At 55.1% G+C, this 21,354-nt stretch overlaps 2 protein-coding genes across 7 annotated transcripts in view; one reads left to right on the plus strand and one right to left on the minus strand.

Annotated features, from left to right (window-relative positions):
- CFAP74 (cilia and flagella associated protein 74) overlaps positions 1-2,045 on the minus strand; it is a 52,948-nt gene extending 50,903 nt beyond the window's left edge. For all 5 annotated transcript variants that reach the window (XM_066371991.1, XM_066371990.1, XM_066371989.1 and 2 more), the window contains exon 1: positions 1,994-2,045. The gene's annotated coding sequence lies outside the window, so the exon portion shown is untranslated. The remainder of the gene's footprint in view (positions 1-1,993) is intronic.
- A 6,591-nt stretch (positions 2,046-8,636) lies between these two features.
- On the plus strand, positions 8,637-19,907 carry GABRD (gamma-aminobutyric acid type A receptor subunit delta). Of its 2 annotated transcripts, XM_066371993.1 has the most exons (9): positions 8,637-8,829; positions 14,309-14,421; positions 15,090-15,157; positions 15,243-15,463; positions 17,036-17,118; positions 17,559-17,696; positions 18,354-18,509; positions 18,641-18,852; positions 19,155-19,907. In XM_066371993.1, exons 1-9 carry the CDS (start codon positions 8,762-8,764, stop codon positions 19,452-19,454), a joined length of 1,359 nt encoding a protein of 452 aa, XP_066228090.1. In that variant the 5' UTR covers positions 8,637-8,761; the 3' UTR covers positions 19,455-19,907. The 2 variants fall into 2 exon arrangements, with proteins under 2 accessions (XP_066228090.1, XP_066228091.1); XM_066371994.1 differs by lacking the exons at positions 8,637-8,829; positions 15,090-15,157 and having other exon boundaries at positions 14,334-14,421.
- Positions 19,908-21,354: the final 1,447 nt, after the last annotated feature.

A 21,354-nucleotide genomic window follows, 5' to 3' on the forward strand; every position in this document is an offset into this window, starting at 1 on the left:
GACTCCCGCATATGCCTGACCAGGATCCACCCGGCATGCCCGCCAGTGGGCAATGCTCTGCCCATCTAGGGCGTTGCTCTGTTGCAACTGGAGCCATTCTAGCACCTGAGGTGGAAGCCATGGAGCTGTCCTCAGCACCTGGGCCAACTTTGCTCCAATGGAACCTTGGCTTGCGGAGGGGAAGAGAGAGATAAAGAGAAAGGAGTAGGGGAAGGGTGGAGAAGCAGATGGGTGCTTATCCTGTGTGCCTGGCCAGGAATTGATTCCGGGACTTCTACACACCAGGCTGTTGCTCTACCACTGAGCCATCTGGCCAGGGTCATGACATAGATTTAAATGGCATCCTGAACAACTGACCCTGGCAGTCACACACAAAACATAAACTGCTATAGAATCCTGAGTGCTCCCTTAAAGCAAACACAATATTTACCAAAACTATACTGCTCACAAAAATTAGGGGATATTTTCAAAATGAACATGAAGCTATAATATCCCCTAATGTTTGTGATCAGTCTATTTACTGTCCCCAAAGCAGGCCTCAATAAATTTAAAGGACTAAGATCACACAAAGCTGGAAGTAAAGATGGCGGACTGTGGCTCTTCGTGGAGAGCTGGCCTTTGGGCTCCAGGAGGTCCAGTGCTTTGCTGGCTCATGTGTGGTATTTCTATGTTGTCTCCTGGAGTGGCTGGTCCTGCTTCTTCTATCCAAGCACTTTCCCTACCCTTGAAATATGGATATCTCCTCTCAATTCCTGACCTCCACGACTTTGGATTAGAAAAGGTTTTTGTTGTTGTTTTTTGTTTGGTTTTATGTACCTCTTAATTTTAACAGAGAAGGCACTAGGATGTAGTCATCCTGCCAATGTCTCCAGAAAGGAAGAACTAACCGACATGTTTCTTCTGCCACTTGCTTAATTGCAAAGAAATTATTTTTTTGCCCTGGCCAGACCGCTCAGTTGGTTAGAGCTTCCTCTGAAAGTACAGAGGTTGCTGGTTCAATCCCTGGTCAGGGCACATACAGCAATGGCTAGCTATGTTCATCACTATCTCTCTCTCTCTCCCTCCTTCCTCTCACTAAAATCAATAAAATATTTTTTAAAAAGGAAATTATTTTGCAACTTGAAAGGTGATGTTTAATATGAAACAGGTGCTTAGACGGTATTTGTGAATTCTTTACTTTTTGTCCCCAACAAGAAGACTATATAAATAGCAAGTATGGGTGACATCAGGGTTTTTTTAATGCCTTCCAGTTTTAGCCACTGTCATAAGCACAGTCTAGACTGCAGCAGTAAATTCCAAATATGTGCTGTAATTTGAAATGAAAGGGATGCTAAGAAAATATATATCTAATATAAAATAAAGTCACACAAGACTGGTTCTCTGACCAAAAGTAATCATCCCAAATTAATAACAAATACAGGATTATAATTCACTTCATTTTGGGAGAATAAGACACCTATGTCTAAATACCCTGTAGGCAAATAAAAAATCATATTGGTGGTGGCGCAGTAGATAGAGCATCGCCCTGGGTTGCTGAGGTCTCAAGGTTCAAATCCCTGTCGCTGGCTTGAGTGCAGGCTCACCAACGTGAGCGTGGGATCACAGACATGACTCCATGGTTGCTGGCTTGAGCCCAAGCAGTCAAAAAGAGTGTTCGTTCTTGGGAATAAAATCATCAAGGCCTTTCCAAAATAGGTCCCAAAGTAGGCTACGCATTGAAAACCAAGTTGGGGTGACTTTCGAATGATCAAAGCGCCCTTCTTTTCACCCGCTCAGACGATCAGGGTCCCATCTCAGCAGCTGGGCTGAGTTCTGTTCGGAACTTCCCGTTAAGTGCGCGGTTCACAACACACACCGCGGAAGGTCGGAAGTGGGACCGACCTGCGCCCGGGGTCCCCCCTCCGCAAGCCAGCCAGCGAAGGCGTCGGTCTGTGCCTGAGTGGGCAGCTAAAGCCCCTGCGCCCAGCCCCAGGCTCCCGGCACACTGACCTACCTCTCAGCGGACCGCCTCGGGGGTCCTAGAGTAGTGGGCTCCGGGCGGAAAAACACCCTACGGCTGCACCAACGACCCTTCGCGCGGCTCTTCCCGCCGCGAGCCGCGCGGTTTGGAGCGGCAGCTCCATGGCAACGGACAGCTCCAAGGGACAGAGACGGGGCTCGCCCGGCGAGCTCCCCCACTAAGGCGGTGGCTCTGTCCAGCACGGGGCGCCCCGACCCAGGCGCAGTGTGGCCGAGCTGGCGCCGCGCGCGCCCGGGAGCGCGGGAGGCGGAGAGAGGCGCGGTTTGGTGGCGGTCCGGGCCTGCGCCCCTGCGCCCTCCGCTAGAGGCCAAGGCCAGGAGGTGGAATCTGGGTCGCCCTGGCTACCAAGGTGTCACAGAGGCGCCCAGTGCTATGCCGTGGCCTGGACTCCGTGCCAAACTGCCTCATTTGGCTAGAGTTTGGATTAGTTCCTAACTTTAAAAAAGTTTAAGACGTCTGACCAGGCGGTGGCGCAGTGGATAGAGTATCGGACTGGGACGCCAAGGACCCAGGTTCGAAACCTGAGGTCGCCCCCTTGAGCAAGGGCTCATCTGGTTTGATCAAGGCTCACCAGCTTGAACCCAAGGTCGCTGGCTTGAGCAAAGGGTCACTCGCTCTGCTGGAGCCCTTCGGCCAAGGCACATATGAGAAAGCAATCAATGAGAAACTAAAGTGCCACAACAAAGAATTGATGCTTCTCATCTCTCTCCCTTTCGGTCTGTCTGTCCCTATCTGTCCCTCTCTCTGTCTCTGTCACTAAAAATAAAAAAAATTGAAGAGTTCACATAAAATCAGAATCCCCCACTTCTCTAAGATGGATGATTACCTTATCAACCTATGGTCGATGATTGCCGGTGTCAATTCAACACTAAATGAAATCCCCAATTGGAGGTGTGGTGAGGAAGAGAATTAAGCACCTCTCCAGCTTTAGCGTGCTCTACCTGCTCCAATCCGGTATCCCTCACTCTCTCCTGAGATACTGGGCTCCAGTGGAACATCATCAATATTTCAGGTCCAGCTTAGAAACCCTACGCTCAACATAAAAAGAAAGAGCTCTTACAGCTCCTAGGGGGGCTGACTCATAAAGACAGAGGCCCCTGCCCCCAATCCCTGATTGGTCCATCATCACGCAAATGAGGACTCCAAATCATCAAAGTTTGGTCCAAAAGAAACCGTCCTGAGTGGTCAGAATGGAACTATTCTGATTGGTTAATGAAGATGTTGATGTGGGAGGGGAAGAAGTGTGTGTGTTATGACCGCACAGCTTTGATTGCATGGGGAAAGACTCAGTCCTATTGGTTGGAATAGGATTCCGGAACCCCTTTAAAAGGGCTAGCTCAGGTGGCATGAGCGCAGTGCAGGTGGGCAGTTCAGTGCCTGCTTCTAAGCCTTAGCTGCTGGGCTCTGCTGGAGGCAGGAAGGAGGAAGGGAAGGAGGAAGTTAGGGAAGGAAGGAAGGGAAGGAAGGAAGGAAGGATTGAGTCTGGTTAGCCATCAGAAGCACAACTTAGTAGATGTCTTAACTTAGGAGGTGTCTTTTCTCTCAAAGTCCACAGAACCAATATGGCAAACTGGTCTGGAGCAGAACTGAGCTTCCCTGGTGCCTTCTCCAGCCCCCAATGTAACATACTGCTCTTTTCTCATTGTGTGTCCTGCAGGGCCCTGAAGGGGCAGTGTTTGCCATCGGACAAGTGGATTGTTAAGTAAGTTCCCTCTCACCTCAGTACCCGGCACTGGCACACGAGTGAGTCAGGTGTATCCCCTGCCCTCGCGAAGCCTGGTGCCTCTCAGCACCCCGCTGGCCCTCCTGGCCATGCATTGGCTTTGACCAGAGGCTCCTGATGCCACAATGAGGCACGGGAAGTCCCTTGGTATCATCTTGAGATGGTCACCCATCAGAGCCATTTAGGCCGCGTAAAAACCGCCTCAGCTGTGAGAACGGTGAAAGTTAGCCAGCAACACCATGTCTTCTCTGTCCTCACTGGCCTTCAGTGGCACCCAGGTCTTTTCTATTCTCAGAATTCTGGACTCGAGGAACAGAACTGAGTTGCCATATTAACCCACAGCAGTTTTTGTGAGAGAAATAATATTTCTTTTCCCCCTGCCCACCTGAATTATGGGGCTTCTTTCTTAACAGCTTTGCTTCTCTGCACTATAACATATAAATGATTACTGTGTTGTCTACTAAATGGAGTAAGGACGAAGAAAGATGGAAAACAGTGCGGGAATGGTTTGGTAAAGCAGATGGTAAGATGGGATCATGTCTAGGATCCCGCACTCAAGCCAGAGACCCCACGCTCAAGCTGGTGAGCCTGCACTCAAGCCAGCAACCTCGGTGTTTCGAACCTGGCTCCTCTGCGTCCTAGGCTGACAATCTATGTACTATTGCACCATCACCTGGTCAGGTTTGAAGAGGTTTAATGAAATTATTTAAAGATCATTCAAAGATGGCAGCAACTCTTTATTTTTTCATGTCAGTAATCCTGCACCAGGACCAGAGAGAGGCCCAGGGGATCCCAGTGTCCTTCCCAGAGGGGGCAGCCCCACCGCTGGGTGCTGTGGCAGGACCCTTCCTGCACGCAGCCCTCTGTAGGAGCTGGTGAGTTCTCAATTCAGTCTGGTGTGCATCTAAAAGGGAATGTTTTTCTCACTTGATTGACAGCCCCTTTGTCAGGAATTGTTCATTTATGTGTAGCATTTTCTGTCACTTTAAATTGCTATATGAAAAAATATAAAATATGAGGGCAGAATTCTGACTTCTCTGCATGAACAGTGAGCAAATTGTCCTTGGACGTCTAGATAATTCGTGCAGAAAAAAATCTCCAAGTGGCTAAGTTTAAGAGTTCTTGTGTGTATGTGGGAGCTTTGATTACTTAAAGCAGCAACAAAAACCAAGCTCGTTTCCTGGTGAACTGTCTCCTTTGTTTATGGAGCCCGCCGATCTCAGGCTGCTGGAAGTATTTCGTATTTGGTCCTTCCTGCCAACTTTCCTCTGCCTCTCCAAATGAATGGATTCCGTCTGAAAACCGTTGGATTAGTAATTACACTTTAAGCTCAAGAACATTCTTTTCTGTGTCACTGCCATAGTCTCTATTTGGTACACTTCCCCGGGAAAATAATAAAGCATCCTCATAAATATAGGAGGCCGAGATTTTAAATTTAGCTAGTCCAATGTCCCCTCTCAGTTCTCTATGACTCACCTCTGCTGCCCCGGGGCTCGTCCTGCTGCCCGGATGGACTGCGGCCAGCCCTCCGCCCAGCCCTTCCCAGGCACTGTGAGCATCCGGCAAAACATGTACCCAAAGAGAGAATGCCCACAGAAGCTGCAGGCTGATGGTCTCGGGGACCAAGAAGACCAACAGACAGATACTTCTTTGGCTTTCCAGATGCCACCCAGGGCATTGCTGTCCATGGCTGTCTTGTGACTAAGGAGCAATTTCGATACCTCCCAAAGCTGACTCCCAACCTCTCAGCATGACTGTCCTGCTCAGTGCCCTATGGGGGAGCGTGACGCCTGCCTATGACACCTGCCTGTGTTAAGTCTGAGGTGGCAGTGGCTGCCCTGAGCCCGGAGCCCCAGGCTCTGCATGTGTCCTTCCTGGCTGTGAAGCCACCTTCGGCTGGTAATTCGGGACAAGTTGCAGTGCCGCTTAGTCAGATACATGCTGGGTCTGATCAGAGAGAAAGAGCCTGTCTGTGGAAAGGAGCCGTAGATGTGTGTGGCACAGGTTGGCTGTGGCAGTGGCGGTGCGGGTGCCCGATCAAGGGGCCACAACATGAGACCGTACAGAAAGAGTTGTCTACCTGGGGGCACTTCATTTGCTGGCAAGGACCCCAGAGCTGCTTTGTCATCACTGTTCTGTGGTCAGGAACCAGGGCCTCTCTCCTCTGCTGTTCCAAGTGGGGTTGTCTGGGAGTCTGGTGACAAGCACAGACGTGGTCTGCAATAGAGAGCCTTCTGCCGACAAACACCCTGCTTATTATTGATTTTGAAAGTTTCACTGAAGTTGCACTTGGAGGGTGGGGTTCTCCTGCCCCCACAAAATAACAGGAGTGGAGTAAACATAGGGAATGTCCTATGGTATTTTCCAGAGAAGGGAGGTGGCTGGAGCGCCTGCAAGTTAGATTGTTGTTTTCAGAGAAAACGACCTGTTATTACTGATAAGGAAATGTATTCTCTGGAGTAACGGTCAGCCTCATGGATCTGTGATTGTTAGGAAACCAGCCGCTCCTCTCTCGTCCTCCCTTTGTAAGTGAATCCACAAAGCCAGGAAAGATTACTTCAGGGGCCACACAGCCAGTTAGGAGCAGAGCTGGGTCCTGTACCGCCCTCTGCCCTGGGAGCATTTTCCCAAAGTCTTAAAGACAGGAGCCAAGTAAGTCGTTTTTCCTTCATAGGCGTGGACCTGCTGGATGCTGAGCGCTTGCTTACCTGGGGGCGGAGCACAAGATCAGGGGTCTATCTGCTTTCCTGGCCTGCGGTGGGGCTGCCCGATTGGTTCTCCCCATTCTGGACCTAGTCTGGCTGGAGCTGATGTCAACGGAATGCATCAGGTCCAGCAGTGCCACAAACAAATTCTCAAAAATCTCGAAGAAGGAATGATGAGAATTCCCATTCTCTAGAGCCAGACAGACACCAATTAGGGACAATACTGCACTTGAATGAAACCTCAGCACACTCCGGGGAAGAGTTTAAGCCTTTGATTTGAGGTTTGTGAACATCCCTGGTGCTCCGAAGAGCAGACAGAAGGCTGCTGCTGGGAAACCCATGACGGATGGGCACACTGTGGGTCTGCAGGTGGCTTCCTTACCTCTTTCTCTACTCAGCTCTTTTTTTAAAATTGATTTTTAGAGTGAGAGAGGAAGATGTGGAAGCATGTTTGCCTCCTGAGCTCAAGGAAGGAAAGTCAGTTTGATGCCAGGTGCCCATCCTGGCACTGTCACTGGGATCACTGTCACACTCCTCCCAATACTGAGAAGGTCCCAGTGCTGATAGCTTCTGAGCAGATGCCTAGACCAGTGCAGAGACCCAACCTCCCTGTGTGGTCCCAAAGCCTGGGACTGAAAGGCAGGAGAAGGAGCACTCTGTGGCCCAAGCAGTTAAGGGATGGCCAACTGCACTGCCATATAAGCTTTGGAGACTCTAGCCTGTGTGTTTTTCTACATTTATTAAGCATCTACGATATGCCAGAGGCTTAGACATGGGCAAACACTATGGAAAAGCAGGCAGATAAGATCCCTGTTCTGGGTGTGTGTGTGTGGGAGGGTTGATAATAAAAATAATCCTTGTGGATATTCACAGAGCTCTCTCTGAGCCAGGCCATGCTGTAGACACTGCCCCCCCCCCATGAATTAACTCTTTAACTCTCCCAGCAAGCCCATGCAAATAGACAAACAGAAATGAGGCCATAGGCTTATCCAGGCACACACTGGGATGTGCAGCATCTGGACACCTTGATCTCAGTGCTCCCAAACCGAAAGGACCCACTTCAGCTGGGGCTGGGGAGGACTCCCCAAAGGAGGCACTCTGCTGAGCCCTGACCGGCTTCCTTGGAGCCCGTTCCTGGCTTTGGAGAAGAGTTTGGACTAGCCTCCTTCAGTCCTTGGAGTTCAGGATTGGGGTACAAATTCCCAGCAGCATAACCTTATCTACACTTCTCTCTACCTGTTCTTGCCCTGGCTGGGGACTTAACCCACCTCAGGACAAGTCTGCCCATTTTCAGTGTTTCCACGAGAAATTCACTCTCTGTTGACAGCTTAGATGTGGAGTCCAGAAGTGAATAAATGCCTCAAGTTAGTGATCAGCTTTATTTTTTTGGGGGGGGGACTGCTACAGAATTTTATGTTCAAAAGAACCAAAATAGGAAATGTGCCTGGCCTTGATTTTTTCAACATTTTGGGGGGTGGGAAGGATGGATGCCACGTGGCTGGAGCCCAGCCGTCTGCATTGCCCTTGGAGAGACTGCGGACAAGTGTGAAGGATCCTGACTGCCTGGCAGAGAAGTCACCCCATCCCATGGCCAGAACAGGGTTGTGACCTCAGAACCAAGGCCAGTGGAGCAGCGACAGCACCCACCCGCTTTTTCTCTCTTGGTCCAGCTGCAGGTGGGCAAAGCTGCTCCTGGGGTTGTTGCTCCTGCTTTGTGTGAGGTGCTGGCTGGGGAAGGACGGGGGTCTCTCCCAAGAGAAGGCAGGGATGCTGGCACCTGTCCCAGTCCCCGTCCACGGTGTTCCAAACCAGCTCCTCTGGCCAGTGAGCCCACAAATAATCCCCAGCAAACTCAGCCTCTGGAACAAGGTTCTGCGTGCCCCTCAGTCCCAAAAAGCCTAACCCAACAGCGGGAGGTCGCAACTCCGCGGGTGGTGAACCTATCGCCTTGCGGGCAGGCGCGCGGGGGGACCCCGTTAGCCGCCGGCTAAACCGGCAGAAGTGGGACGGGCAGTACCAGACCCCTCAGTCCGGAGCAAGCCCCCTGGGAGAGGGGGCTCAGCGAGGTGGTGCGGCCGGCGCTGGAGGGGACGGTTCTCGTGGCTGGGGGGGGGGGCGGGAGGAATTGGCGGCAGGTGGGGTGGCGGCCGGATTCAGGGCGGGGCGGCTCCTGGCTCCGCTTTCCTCCGCCCTCGCGCCGGCGCCGCGCGCCCTCCCGCTCCCTCCCTCCTGTGCCGCCGCAGCGGCCTCCGGGGAAGCAACTTCACGAGCGCCCGTGACCCGCCAGACCCCGGCGCCGAGCGCCCCGAGGCCATGTCCGCGCTGGCCTGGCTGCTGCCTCCGCTCCTCCTGCTCTGCGCACAGCGGCACCGCGGCACCAGGTGAGCGCGAGCCGGGTCCGCGCTGCGCGGGGGCCGAGACCGGGCTGCAGGGAGGGCGCTCCGAGCTACCCTGAGTTTCACCCCTACGTCCGACCTCTCGGTTGTCCCCGCGTCGGCCCGCATGTCCTAACCCCATCTCCCCGAGTCTCTCTCCCACCCCCATTCTCCCGTGTCTATCCGCACCTTCGGTTCCCTCCGTGTCTGTCCCCCACCCCGAGATCGCCCCGTATTTCCGCCCCTGACTCCCCAGTGTCAGTCCCCATCTCCCCCCAGGACACCCCCACGCCGTTTCCCAGCGCCCGCCCTCCTTTCCGTACCCTGGTTACCCCCCCCCGCCCCCCGCGCCTGGTGCTGTCCGTCGTCCCGGTGCTGAACCGGCCGCTGCAGGGCGGGACGAGGGCGTCGAGCAGCTCCCAATCCCGCGGGAACCGCGACCGTACTTGGCGGGTCCCTAGCTGGCGGGTGCCCTTCCAGGCGCGGGCTGCGCGCTCGGCAGGCAGCAGCTGCGGGCAGGAGGGAAGAAGAGATCCTGAGAACAGGAGGAGGCTGCTCCCACTCCGTGGGAACAGAGCTGCAGGAAGCGTCCGAGTCCCAGGAGCGGGTCTGGGCAGACAGGCAGGCGCGTCCTCACTGCTGCTGTGGGTTTGTGAGAGAGTGCGGGCCAGAATGCAGAGGGGTGTCCTTGCAGGGGCCATTTCAGAGGGCATACATTGAGCTCTGGAGTGTGCAGGTGGGAGCCAGCCAGGTGCCCCTGGCAGCTGGAAACACTGGGATTTCTTCCTGACAGTGTGTGGGGGTGTGTGTGTGTGAAGGGGTGGGGGATAACTAGGGCCCCATGACCCCAAGAAAGAGGAGGCAAGAACCAAGCCTTCCCCAGGCTGAGGCTCCCTCCCTCTGGCTTCCAGGGACCAACACAGTCCCAGCCTGATTTGTTTCCTCTCCGGGTGGAAAATGGGCTCTGTCACCCAGCATCCTGAGCACTGGGCTTGGCCACCTTCCATGGAAGTTGTGAGGGGCCTCTTGGTGCAAGAGATCTGCAGGGAAACCAGAGCAAAAACAGACCCCCTGCCCCCATGTCTGGGTTGTCATGGTCAACCAAACACTTCTTAACCAGAGGTGGCTGACTGCGAGCTTGTGTTTGGCTGTGAGGGCTCAAGCATCACCTATATGGGGGTGGGGGCTGGGGGGATGTGGTCAAAGCTTCCTTGTTGGTGGGGTGGGAGCAGACAGGAAGACCTGGGCCCAGCAGGGGAATGCCCACTGTGCCTGTGATCTGGGGCAGTGCTGATGTGCCCCATACTCGGGAAAGCTTTGCTCTTTCATCAAACCCCACATCCCTTCCTGCCTTCTCCTTCCCTCCTTCCCAGAATCAGGAAGGGATAGGTTGAAGTGGGCTGCAGCCCTGTGCGCTGGACACCATGATCAGCCAGTGACCCAGGCCCATGGCCATGGCAATGAGATCTGAAACCCAATGCTATCTGAACCCAAACGCCTTAGCCTAAGTAAGGACCCCAAAACGCATTTGATGGGAAAGCCTGTCCCTCTCAGACACGGGGTTCGTTTGTCCTTATTCATCTTATTTTGGTCATATTTATAGATATCCTGCTAGAAAGTTGTCCAGAACCCAAAGTCTGCATGTGTTCATGTCACCTTTCTAAAGTCTGAAACATTCTGAACTCTGACCCCCATCTGGCTCCTGGGTATCAGGGAGGGATGTGCAGGAAGGTTGTCAGGCCTCGTGCTTCGTGGCCCTTGGCAGGCAACCTTCCATCAGCCTCCCTTCCATCAGCTTCTGTGTCCCCCTGTCCCAAAGTGCAGAGAGACAGCACCCCCAGCCCCTCAGTGTCCAGGTCCTCACCCCTGCAGCAGGGAGGAGGACGGTGGGACTAACGCAAGGTCCCTGTCCTGGCTGCTGCTGTCAGGCCGTAGCCCAGGGGTCCCATGGGAGAAGCTTGGTGGGACGGGAAGCAATGCCCTGTGCAGTGTCTGCAGGCTGAGTCAAAGCTACAGCTGCCCTGAGTCTGACCGTCCCCTCACGCCAGGACACTGAGCTCACCAGCTGCATGCTGAGTGGGTGGCCTTCTCCGGCTGCTGGCACCTCCGTCTCCCTGGAGGAGCTGTGCCTGCAGCTCCGGTCTCGCCAGCTTACCGTGCTCTCATGGCGGGGTTCCTCTTTCCCTTGGTAACTGAGGTGCCAGCGTGGCTGGTGCTGCTCTAAAAACAGAGCCATCAGGGATCCGTGAGCTTGAGTGTGCACAGTGCAAGGGTTCAAGGAGGAAGAAGGACCCCAGAGTTTCACTCAGCTACACCCACCTTCCCCTTCTGTCCCCAGGGGCACAGACAAGTGACAAAGGAGGGTTTGTGTCTCAGCAGGAGCAAGACAGGGAGAGAGGTCTGCTGACTCCCAGAGCACAGGGTCGGAGCTGCTTGTCATTTCATGGTGGCCGCTCCACCCCCAGGAATTTGAGCCAGGAGCACATCTCTGAGCTTCCTCTGTTCATCTCTCCAACAAGAAACCTCAACCTTAGGCTGCCGCTGGGGTTCCAGGTTGTTATGGGCCAGAAGCTCTCTCCTGAGCTGCTGGTCAGAGTCACCACATTCTTACTCTGTGCTAAGCTCCCCACACGTGGCACCCACCCCCTTATCTACCCCTCAGAATCCTGACTGGCAGGTAGCCTACCCATCTGCCCTGGCTTCCTGGCTTTCTACATCTCTTCACAGCTGGAAAACGCTGACCAGCCCCTGTCCTACATGAAAAGAGACATCTGAGGAGGGAGCCTGTCCCCTTCCCACCTTGGAACGTGGCAGAGACTAAGCAATCTAGTGGTATTCTGTCATTTCCAGGCTAGCTTCATGGCAGAGGCTGATCCCAGGACTTGCTTTCCTGCCCCTGAGTGGGCATGAGAGGAGGTGGAAGGAGTGTCCCTGCCTGCGCCACCCCGCTGAGGCCCAGGAAGGACGTGTCTCCTGACGACCTTGTTCCAGGCTGCCGCTGCGGCTGGATGGCAGCTGGGCCAGTCCAAAAATAAAGCCTATTTTGAATCCCTTTACATGGACCTTCAGGGTGATCTCTATTTGCCTTTTTTAATTGCACTTTACTTGGGGCCAAGGCTTCCTTAATTTCTCTTTATACTTTACTGCAAAGCACCAGCCCATTCCACAGGAGACAGGGCCACTGCCTGGGAGGACCAAGGTGGTCCTACGGGATAGATCGGGGGTCAGTTCATGTCATTAACCAAGGAACTCCTAGTTCAAAGTCAACTTTTTTTTCCCCAAAAGGCTGTGTGTGAAACAAATAAGGGGCCTCTCAACCATAGGCAGCCCTTGGGGTTTGGGCCCCCCCAAGAATACAGGGTGAGTTAGGGGCTCCCTTCCAGGCTGCATTGCATCTGGATGCTTGGCCGCAAACTCAGCCCTGGAACTTGAGCCCCCACCCATGGCTACTCCTCCAGAAATGCGAGGTCCCCAGTGCCCCCCACCCCTGTCTGGGCTAAGCTCCTTTCTGTCTCAGCTGTGTCCAGCTCAGCATCACTCCATTTACTTACTCCCCCTCCCCACCCCAGGGCACTTCTAATCACACAGCTCCTTGTCCAGAGCCCCAGAGCTGTGCTGACCTTGGGAGAGACAGTGGTGCCCTCATGGTGGGCTGGAGGGAAGAGGATGGAGGGATGGAGATGGAGGCTTGCAGGAAGCGCTGGTTGGCTCTGGAGAAGTGGGAGGTGGGGGGAGGGCAAATAGAGCCGGAGCTGGAGAGATGGGTTGTGGGTTGCAGTGGGCTCATGTGGGGCACTGGGGAAGAGGCTGGACACAGCAGCTGCATGAAGGGCCCCAGCTTGGCTGCCACAAATAATGAGGAGACAGTCCCTAGGATAGCAGGAGGCTGGGGGTGCGAGGGGGGGGCTAGGGTGTGGCTCCCACTGTTTGTGGAAAAGGAGTGGCCAGTAGCACAGTGGGAACCCAGAAATGACATGGGTCTTCTCACAGCAGCCAGAAGGAAGAGACCAGAGCAGGGCACCTGGGCATGTGGTCATGGCTGACTTAGGCAGGTCTGTCTCCAGGCACAGGGAGCCACAGTCTCGGAGTTTGCAGCAGTCCCCCGCCCCAGATCCAGATCTTGACTTCTCATGTCTTCCCCACACACTCAGGCCAGGCTTGGGGCCCAAGGTGACCTTGTCAGGATAGAAGTGATTCAGAAAATAGTAACAGGAGAGTTATTTTTGAATGCCCCTCATCTCGTTGTTCCTGGCTCTGTGATGTAAGGAACATGCCCTTGCCTCTCCCACTCTGTATGGTCCCCCCTGTGGGCTGGAGGAGGGGAGTATGAATGTCCCAGGGCTGCTGTAACAAATGACCAGAAACTCGGAGGGGCTTAGAACCACAGACATTCATTCTCTCCCAGTTCGGGAGGCCAGAAGGCTGAGGTCAAAGTGCGGGCAGGTTGCTTACTTCTGAGGCTGTGAGGAAGATCCGTTCCGAGCCTCTCCCATCTCCTCCCTGGTGCCTCCAGTTCCTGGGCTTGTTGCTAAGTTACTGCAACTTCTGCCCCCGTATACAGGTGGCCTCCTCTCTCTGTGTGTCTATTCTCTTTTCTGACAAGGACACCAGTCTTTGTGTCCTAATTCAGTGTGACCTCATCTTACTAATTACAGCTTCAAAGACCCTATTTCCAAATAAGGTCCACTCTGAGGTTTTGGGGGAACAAGAACTTTGGGGGCCAGTGCTCACCCCAGGCCAGGTGAACAGAAGGAAGGTGGGCTAGGGAGCTCAGTATTTCCGGCTGTCCACTGTGTGTGGGACACAGGGTGCCTACCCTGTGGGGGACACACACTATGGCCCGGCCAGGATATCAGTGGGATTGTCCTGCAATCCACAGGCATGGGCCTCAGCTTCTCTGGGGTCAGGCTAAGCTCCAGCAACAACATGGCAAGTTGGGGACTTCTAGGACCAGGCCTGGGCCTCCCTGGGAAGGGAGAGAGATCAGGAGACTGGCTTCAGCCTCCCCATGGGCTGTTGGTCTGGCCTTGGTCAAGTTAGGGACCTCACCTGCCTCTCTACCTGGCCTTCAACCTCCTGGTCATGTGTCTTTTCTCCCAAGTCACCTCCTGCAGAGCTTGCAAGGGTGCTGGTGCCCTTGTTAGGGTCCCCTGAGACCTACCTTATGAGAGACTCGAAAGTGGGGACTCTGAGGCAGGCTGTCCTCTGGGGATCATTTGTGGAGGGAGCTTAGGGGCTAATCCCAGGCTAGGGGCTCTGCCAGACCCTGGCACCCCCCCCCCCGCCGGCTGACGTGGTGGGGTGGAAGCTGAGCAGAGATTGGTGGAAGAATCGATCAGCCCTGGTTCCTGCACCTCCTTGGGCCCCCTGTTTCTGGTGTGACTCCTGGCCTGGAGGGGCTCTCAGAGTGGTCCTCCCTATCCGTCCGGGTCCTGAGCTCCATCCCTGATGCTCTGCCTGTGACCAGTGGGCCTTGCATTTACAGAGCAATGAATGACATTGGGGACTACGTGGGCTCCAACCTGGAGATATCCTGGCTCCCCAACCTGGACGGCCTGATGGAGGGATACGCCCGAAACTTCCGGCCTGGCATCGGAGGTGAGCAGGGCAGACAGACGGTGGGGGCCCTGGCAGCCGTGGGTGTGATCCCCTGGTTTTGGGCTGACTCCCCTGAGGGTTGTGTCATACTTTGAGTGCCGGCCCCTAGGGGCACAGCTAGGAAGGTGGACCCTCTAGACCTCATTGCAGACATTTTATTTTTAAAGGAGATTTTTTTTTTAAAGAAAGAGTAAGAGAGAGAGAGAGAGAGAGACAGGAAAGGAGAATGAGAAACACCAACTCACAGTTGCTTTCACTTTAGCTGTGCATTGATTGCTTCTTGTATATTCCCTGACCGGGGCCAAGCCAGTGTCCCCTTGCTCAAGCCAGCAAGCTTAGGCTTTTCAAACTAGCGACCTTTGGGCTCAAGCTGGCGAGCTTTGGGATCATGTGAATGACCCCCCTGGCTCCAGCCAGCAACCCTGCGCTGACAAACCTGTGCTCAGAGCAAACAACAACCTAGGGGTCTTGAACTGGTGACCTCAGCGTTCCAAGCTGATGCTTTATCCACTGCGCCACCTCAATTGGGCCTCATTGCAGACTTGTATCAGGATGGCTCTTACTACAAAACTCCTGGCTGTGCCCCACCCTGCCTGTCGGGGCTTTCGCTGGCCTGGCCCAGTAGCTGGAGTGCTGGGTCTGACCTCAGCCCTGCTCCCCACTCTCAGGCCCCCCTGTGAACGTGGCACTCGCCATCGAGGTGGCCAGCATCGACCACATCTCCGAGGTGAACATGGTAGGTGCCACCAGCCCCAACCCCATCTGTGGCCTAGCGCCCCAGGTCTGGCGTGGCTGACTGTGGGGCCCCTCCCGCCCCACAGGAGTATACCATGACAGTGTTCCTGCACCAGAGCTGGCGGGACAGCCGACTATCCTACAACCACACTAACGAGACCCTGGGCCTAGACAGCCGCTTTGTGGACAAGCTTTGGCTCCCGGACACCTTCATCGTGAACGCCAAGTCCGCCTGGTTCCACGACGTGACCGTGGAGAACAAACTCATCCGTCTGCAGCCTGACGGGGTGATCCTGTACAGCATCCGGTGAGCCCTGCCTACCCCCTTCCACCCACTGGGGAAACTCAAGACCCACAGCTGTGGGGACGGTGACTACTCACATCCTCTGACAGCTAGCCGATGCTCAGGAAAAGTTGATTGAGGAGGTTGCCGACTGGATGCTGGCCGTGTAGCTCTTGGTCAGTAGAGTTTCTTTTTTATTTTAATTATGATGAAGTCCACATAATGTAACATGAACCATTTCTACATAGACAATTCAGCCCTGGCTGGGTAGCTCAGTTGGATAGAGTGTTGTCTCAATATGCCAAGGTTGTGGGTTCAATCCTAGGTCAGGGCACATGCAAGAATCAATGAATGAACGTGTAAATACGTGGAATAACAAATCACTTTTTCTTTCACTCTCTCTAAATTCAATAAATAAAGCCCCGGCCGGATAGCTTGGTTGATCATTAGAGCATTGTCCTGGAGCATAGAGGTTGCCAGTTCGATTCCCAGTCAGGGCACATACAGGAACAAATTGATGTTCTTGTGTGTGTGTGTGTCTCTCTCTCTTTTCTCACTCTCTCTCTCTCTAAAATAAATAAATTTTTAAAAAGAATGGAGACAAACATTAAAATTTTTTTTCTTGTTTTTTATTGGTTGCTTTTAGAGAGACAGAGAGAGAGAGCGTACATTCATTGATGTCCCACTTTGTTGTGTATTCACTAGTTACTTCCCATGTGTGCCCTGACTGGGGATTCAACACACATGCTTGGTGTTTTGGGATGATGCTCTAACCAACTGAGCTAACAGGCCAGTGCTAAAAGCAATCAATAAAAAAGTTTTTAAAGTGAACAGTTTAGTGACATTTAGCATACATAGTCATGTTTTGCTCAAGCATCACCTCTATCAAGGTCCAGAATATTTCAACCCCTCAAATGGACCACCTATTAAGTGCTGGCTCCCCATGTCCCCTCATCATCCCCAAATCCACCAGTGTGCCATCTGTCTCTGTGGATTTGCCTCTTCTGCACTTTGTATAAAGTGAGTCATACACTGTGTGACCTTTTGGGTCTGCCTGCTTTCACCTGGCCTAGCGTCTTTGAGCATCACCTATGTTGTAACATTGACCAGAACTTCATTCCCTTTTAAAAACGGAATTCACTGCCAACATTTTAAAAATCAGGAGGTTTACATAGGAATCTAAATTCTCTTGGAAAATCAACCTGGCAGCCGGGTCATCTTTCACCCATGGTCAGTGGGAATGCCTAGGGCTAACCTTGGGGGCTGGGCCGGTGCCTGGTTGGACCTGCCTTCTGGGTTCCGGCACAGCCACAGAAACCCAGCGTTTTGAAGGATGGAGATAGAATGGAATCCAGTCTATCATTCCTGAAGGAAGACCCATAGATTATCTGTAAAGTGACCAGTTCTCAGTTTCCACCCAGAAGCTGGCGCCTGGCCATCTAAGCCCCTGAGCAAGCTGGTGAGGCTGGGGTTTCGGTGTGAGCTGGCCCCTCTAGGCAGACAAAGGAGCATCTCCACCTCCTGGGGCAGAGGAGCTGACAGCTTCTGAGGACTGGCCTCTCCCCTGGGGACCTCACCAGTGTGTTGTCTGTGTAGAATCACCTCCACGGTGGCCTGTGACATGGACCTGGCCAAGTACCCCATGGATGAGCAGGAGTGCACCCTGCACCTGGAGAGCTGTGAGTGCCCCTAAGGCCCGGACAGGCTCCACTTGGCAGCCACTCTTTCTCTGGGCACTTTGCTGTGGGCGGTCAGGGGACTGAGAGGCTCGGGGCCCCATGTGTTAGGTTCTTCCTGCTTCCCTGGAGCAAGAAGCCTGGGTAGGAACAGAAGGGGCAGTGAGTCCTGAGCCCTGTCCAGGAGAGCGGAGCCCAGACAAAGCATGTACCTATATCACTGGGCCACTATGGCAGCCCCGCAGGTCACCTGGCAATGGTGACCTGCACTCTTGCTAGCTCTTCAGGCCCCATCTGCCTGCCCCAAGGCCTCCTTGCTCTTGGTGTCGCTGCTGCTTTGACCTCCATGCATGGGCCGGGTGATCTTACAGGGGTGGGAGGGCGAGTGGGCTGCCTGGAGCTGAGGGCCCTGGGACCTGCTGCCCATGTGGGCTTTCCTGCAGATGGCTACTCGTCCGAGGACATCGTCTACTACTGGTCTGAAAACCAGGAGCAGATTCATGGGCTGGACAAGCTGCAGCTGGCCCAGTTCACCATCACCAGCTACCGCTTCACCACGGAGCTGATGAACTTCAAATCGGGTAACGCAGACTCTCCTGTGAGCCCAGCTTCTGGTCTCCCTGGGCAGTTAGCTGAACCGCTAGCCAGCTCCAAGGGCCTTGAGGTTGCGGCCGGAAACCGCTGATGGGCAAGGGCACAGTGTGGATGCAGACCAGCTTCTCTCTGTCTTATTCCTCGGTCCTTTGTTGCTTCTCAGGGGCTAGCAGCATGCTGGGTTTAGGGGCAACCTGAACAGATGGAGTACTCCCTGAGCCCTAGGACTGCAGGGGCTCAGGGACCAAGTCTTGGGGGTTTCCTTGTGTCCTGGCTCCTCCTGTCTGACCATCAGGGCCTGTGAGCCCAGCCTTGCTCTTTCCTTGAGCTTGGCTGTGCGTAGAAGATGACAAGGAGAGAAGAGCCGACCCCACTGTTAGGAAGGTTCCCTCTGGGGCAGGAATGGTGGCAGAATCTTCCTCCTCTCTTCTCTCTGGGTGGCCCTGTGGCAGGGTCAGCCTTTCTCCAAAGGCCAGACCCAGGGCTAGGGAGAACCGTGACCACCGAGCTGCGGGGGGGAGGTGGGGCAGGCAGGGTGTTAGGGTCCTCCTTCCTTCTGAGACTTGCAGTGGTTCCAAGGGCCATGGCAGGTGGTGGAGGAGGGAGGAAACACGGTGCGGGGCCCTGACCGTTGGCCTCTGCAGCTGGTCAGTTCCCTCGCCTCAGCCTGTATTTCCACCTGCGGAGGAACCGCGGCGTCTACATCATCCAGTCCTACATGCCGTCCATCCTCTTGGTCGCCATGTCCTGGGTCTCCTTCTGGATCAGCCAGGCAGCTGTGCCTGCCAGGGTGTCTCTAGGTACTGAGCTGGCCTCCCCATGAGCCATGAGCCCAGGCATTGCCTCCCAGTCCCCTGAGCCAGCTGTCCTGGGGCTCAGCCCAGGGCTGGGGCGAACGGGACGATGAGATCCCAACCACTGACTCCCACAGGCATAACCACGGTGCTGACCATGACCACACTGATGGTCAGCGCCCGCTCCTCCCTCCCGCGGGCCTCGGCCATCAAGGCGCTGGATGTGTACTTCTGGATCTGCTATGTGTTTGTGTTTGCCGCGCTGGTGGAATATGCCTTCGCTCACTTCAATGCTGACTACAGGAAGAAGCAAAAGGCCAAGGTCAAGGTCACAGAGCGGAGGGCAGAGGTGAGGAGGAGACAGGCTGGGTTTTTTGGAGTTCAGGACCAGGGACAGCAACCCCAACGGCTCCGGCCCCCCAATCCCCACACACCCCTTGCTTGGCTCAGGGGTAAGCAGCCACCTTTTCCTGGGCCCAAGTCTTGGCACCCTCTGACAACTGCTCAGGGAGTGTCACTTGCACCTCGACTCCCCAGCTCCCTCCCGCTGTGGGTCACAGCAGCGGGGGTGTGGAAGGGGGAGGCTCCTGTGTGGCTTCTTGCAGGCTGGGCTGTTACGCTCAACCGTGCCTCCCGCTCCTCCCCGGGCAGATGGACATGAAGAATGCAATCGTGCTCTTCTCTCTCTCGGCTGCTGGCGTCTCCCAGGAGCTGGCCGTGTCCCGCAGGCCGAGCCGCAGGCTTGGGAACCTGATGGGCTCCTACAGGTCGGTGGAGGTAGAGACAGGGGAGACTGAGAAGCCGGGGGGAGCCCGCTCAGGGGACCAGGGTGGCCTCCGTGCACTTTTCAAGCCCATTGATGCGGATACCATCGACATCTATGCCCGCGCTGTGTTCCCCGTGGCTTTCGCGGCCGTCAATGTCATCTACTGGGCGGCCTACGCCATGTGAGGCCAGACCCTCCTGCTGACCCAAAACCTCCTGGGAGAGAGGACCCTGTGGTTGGATCTGCCCACCCTGCGAGTTTCAAAGTGGGGACAAACAATGGGCCACGTTAAACGAGAGGAGAACCTAGGCTTCCCTGAACCCTTTGGCTTTGCCTCTCCCTTGCCGAGATCCCACCCTAGGGCCCTCCCACTTGCCTCTCCTGCAGAAGTTCAGCCCAGCCCTTCCTTCCCAACAGCAGAGCCTGCCTGACCCTGAGGCTGAGCCAGGTGGAGGCCAGGCCCTTGAGGAATTAGACACTTGGGGGACTTGGAAAATGACCTGGCTCTAGGACTTTGCTCTGTGGGATTGAACCAGGCAGTGGGAGGAGGCTGGGTGTGGATGGTACTCATTGCCTGGGTGAGATGGTGGAGAGGGCATTCATGGGCCTTTGGTCCCAGCATGAAATAAAGAGACTTTGGCTGGCATGATACTCTATGTCACAGCAGCTGGGCTGTGGCCTCCTCTCCCAGTGTCTGAGGAGCTCTCCTCCAACCGTGGGTTCTATGGGCTCAGGTAGAGGGACTTGAGGACAGATACTAGAGGACAGAGGGACATGAGGGCTGCACCCCAGAGGTTGAGCCATGTGGATACATCTGGGGCATCAGCAGGAGGGGAGCCTCTGGGACTCACAACAGTTTCTCAGTCTCCTGCTCCCATGGCCAGGGTGCTGTCTCAGATGTGGCAACGAGAGAACAGAGGCCATTAAGTCCCCACAAACACTCCCAGCCCCTTCCCATTTCTGCTACCCCTGAGGACGCAGGGTGACAAGGTCACAGCTCGAACACCCTTGGCCACTGGAGAGCTGACAGACAGCTCTTAATGAGGGGGTCCGATTTCCCAGTGCTGCCCTCACTGCCTGTGGAGGAAGGAGGAGCCCAATGAGAGGAGCAGCTGTGCTGGCTGCTGTCTGCTGCAGGGGCCAGAATGCCAGCTCCTGTGGGCAAGGTCAGGCAAGGGCAGTGCCCTGCTGTGCCCAAGGTGGCAGCCAGGCCACAGCCCTGCTGGCCTTATGGTGCCCCTCCCGCAGGGTCCACCTCAAGCCACCTCAAGGGGCATGTGACAGACAAGAACTTGGTGTGAATCAGGAAGGTGCCCTGTTGGGCCATCTGCCCTCAGCTGGCACAGCCTGCCCAGGGGTCCTCAAATGTCCCCAGGCCATGAGGGTAGGGTCCTGGAGGACGCTCACCCACAGGCAGGGCTCAGCACTTCAGAGTGACCACTGAAGTCCAGGTAGTCCAGCTAGGGGCCCAGGGCCCAGCTGCTTCCCAAAGGGCCAGCCCCTGTCTGAGGGCAGAGGAAGGCATCAGACCCCCCCACGCCCAAACCACAGACCGGGGCTCCCCACCGGACTTCACCTCCAGCCCAGAGCTAGTTCGAAAGTTCTGGCCTCTTAAAGACCCATCCTTGAACCCTGCTGCCCCTCTGGGTCCCAGTCTTGAGAGATGGGACTAGGCTGCAGAGCATCCCTCAGGTAAGACAGGCCAGGAAGCAATCTCAGGGCCCCCAGTGTGAACAGGAGCTGGGAGCAATCAGAGAGCAGGTGGCTGAGGAACAGCAGAGCGGGATCTGGGTCAGCCAGGGCTCCCGGCCACCTCCGGACAGTAGGGGGTGGCCGGCCCAGCCTAACCTGCTCCACAAACAAACAGATGAGGACAATGCTGCCCAGGAGCAGTGGTCCCTTTCTACACTGCCCCAGCTCAGTACTCTCTGGTCTGCGTGACCCTGGGCAGGGTTGCTGCTCCCGTCTTCCCTGAGAGTTCCCAGGGGTGAAGTGTCCAGGCCTCAGAGGGTCCACTGAAGCTACCAGGCTGGGCCAAGACTGCTGGCACCACCTAGCACCCAGGGTTCCACCCTAAGGCTGAGC

Source organism: Saccopteryx leptura, chromosome 3 (genome assembly GCF_036850995.1).
Source record: "Saccopteryx leptura isolate mSacLep1 chromosome 3, mSacLep1_pri_phased_curated, whole genome shotgun sequence".
Classification (NCBI taxonomy): domain Eukaryota; kingdom Metazoa; phylum Chordata; class Mammalia; order Chiroptera; family Emballonuridae; genus Saccopteryx; species Saccopteryx leptura.

Coding starts and splice junctions, on each gene's coding strand:
- GABRD (XM_066371993.1), top strand. CDS start 8,762: ATGTCCGCGCTGGCCTGGCTGCTGCCTCCGCTCCTCCTGCTCTGCGCA. Junction 15,464..17,035: donor GTGATCCTGTACAGCATCCG/GTGAGCCCTGCC, acceptor TTGTCTGTGTAG/AATCACCTCCACGGTGGCCT. Junction 18,853..19,154: donor TCACAGAGCGGAGGGCAGAG/GTGAGGAGGAGA, acceptor CTCCCCGGGCAG/ATGGACATGAAGAATGCAAT.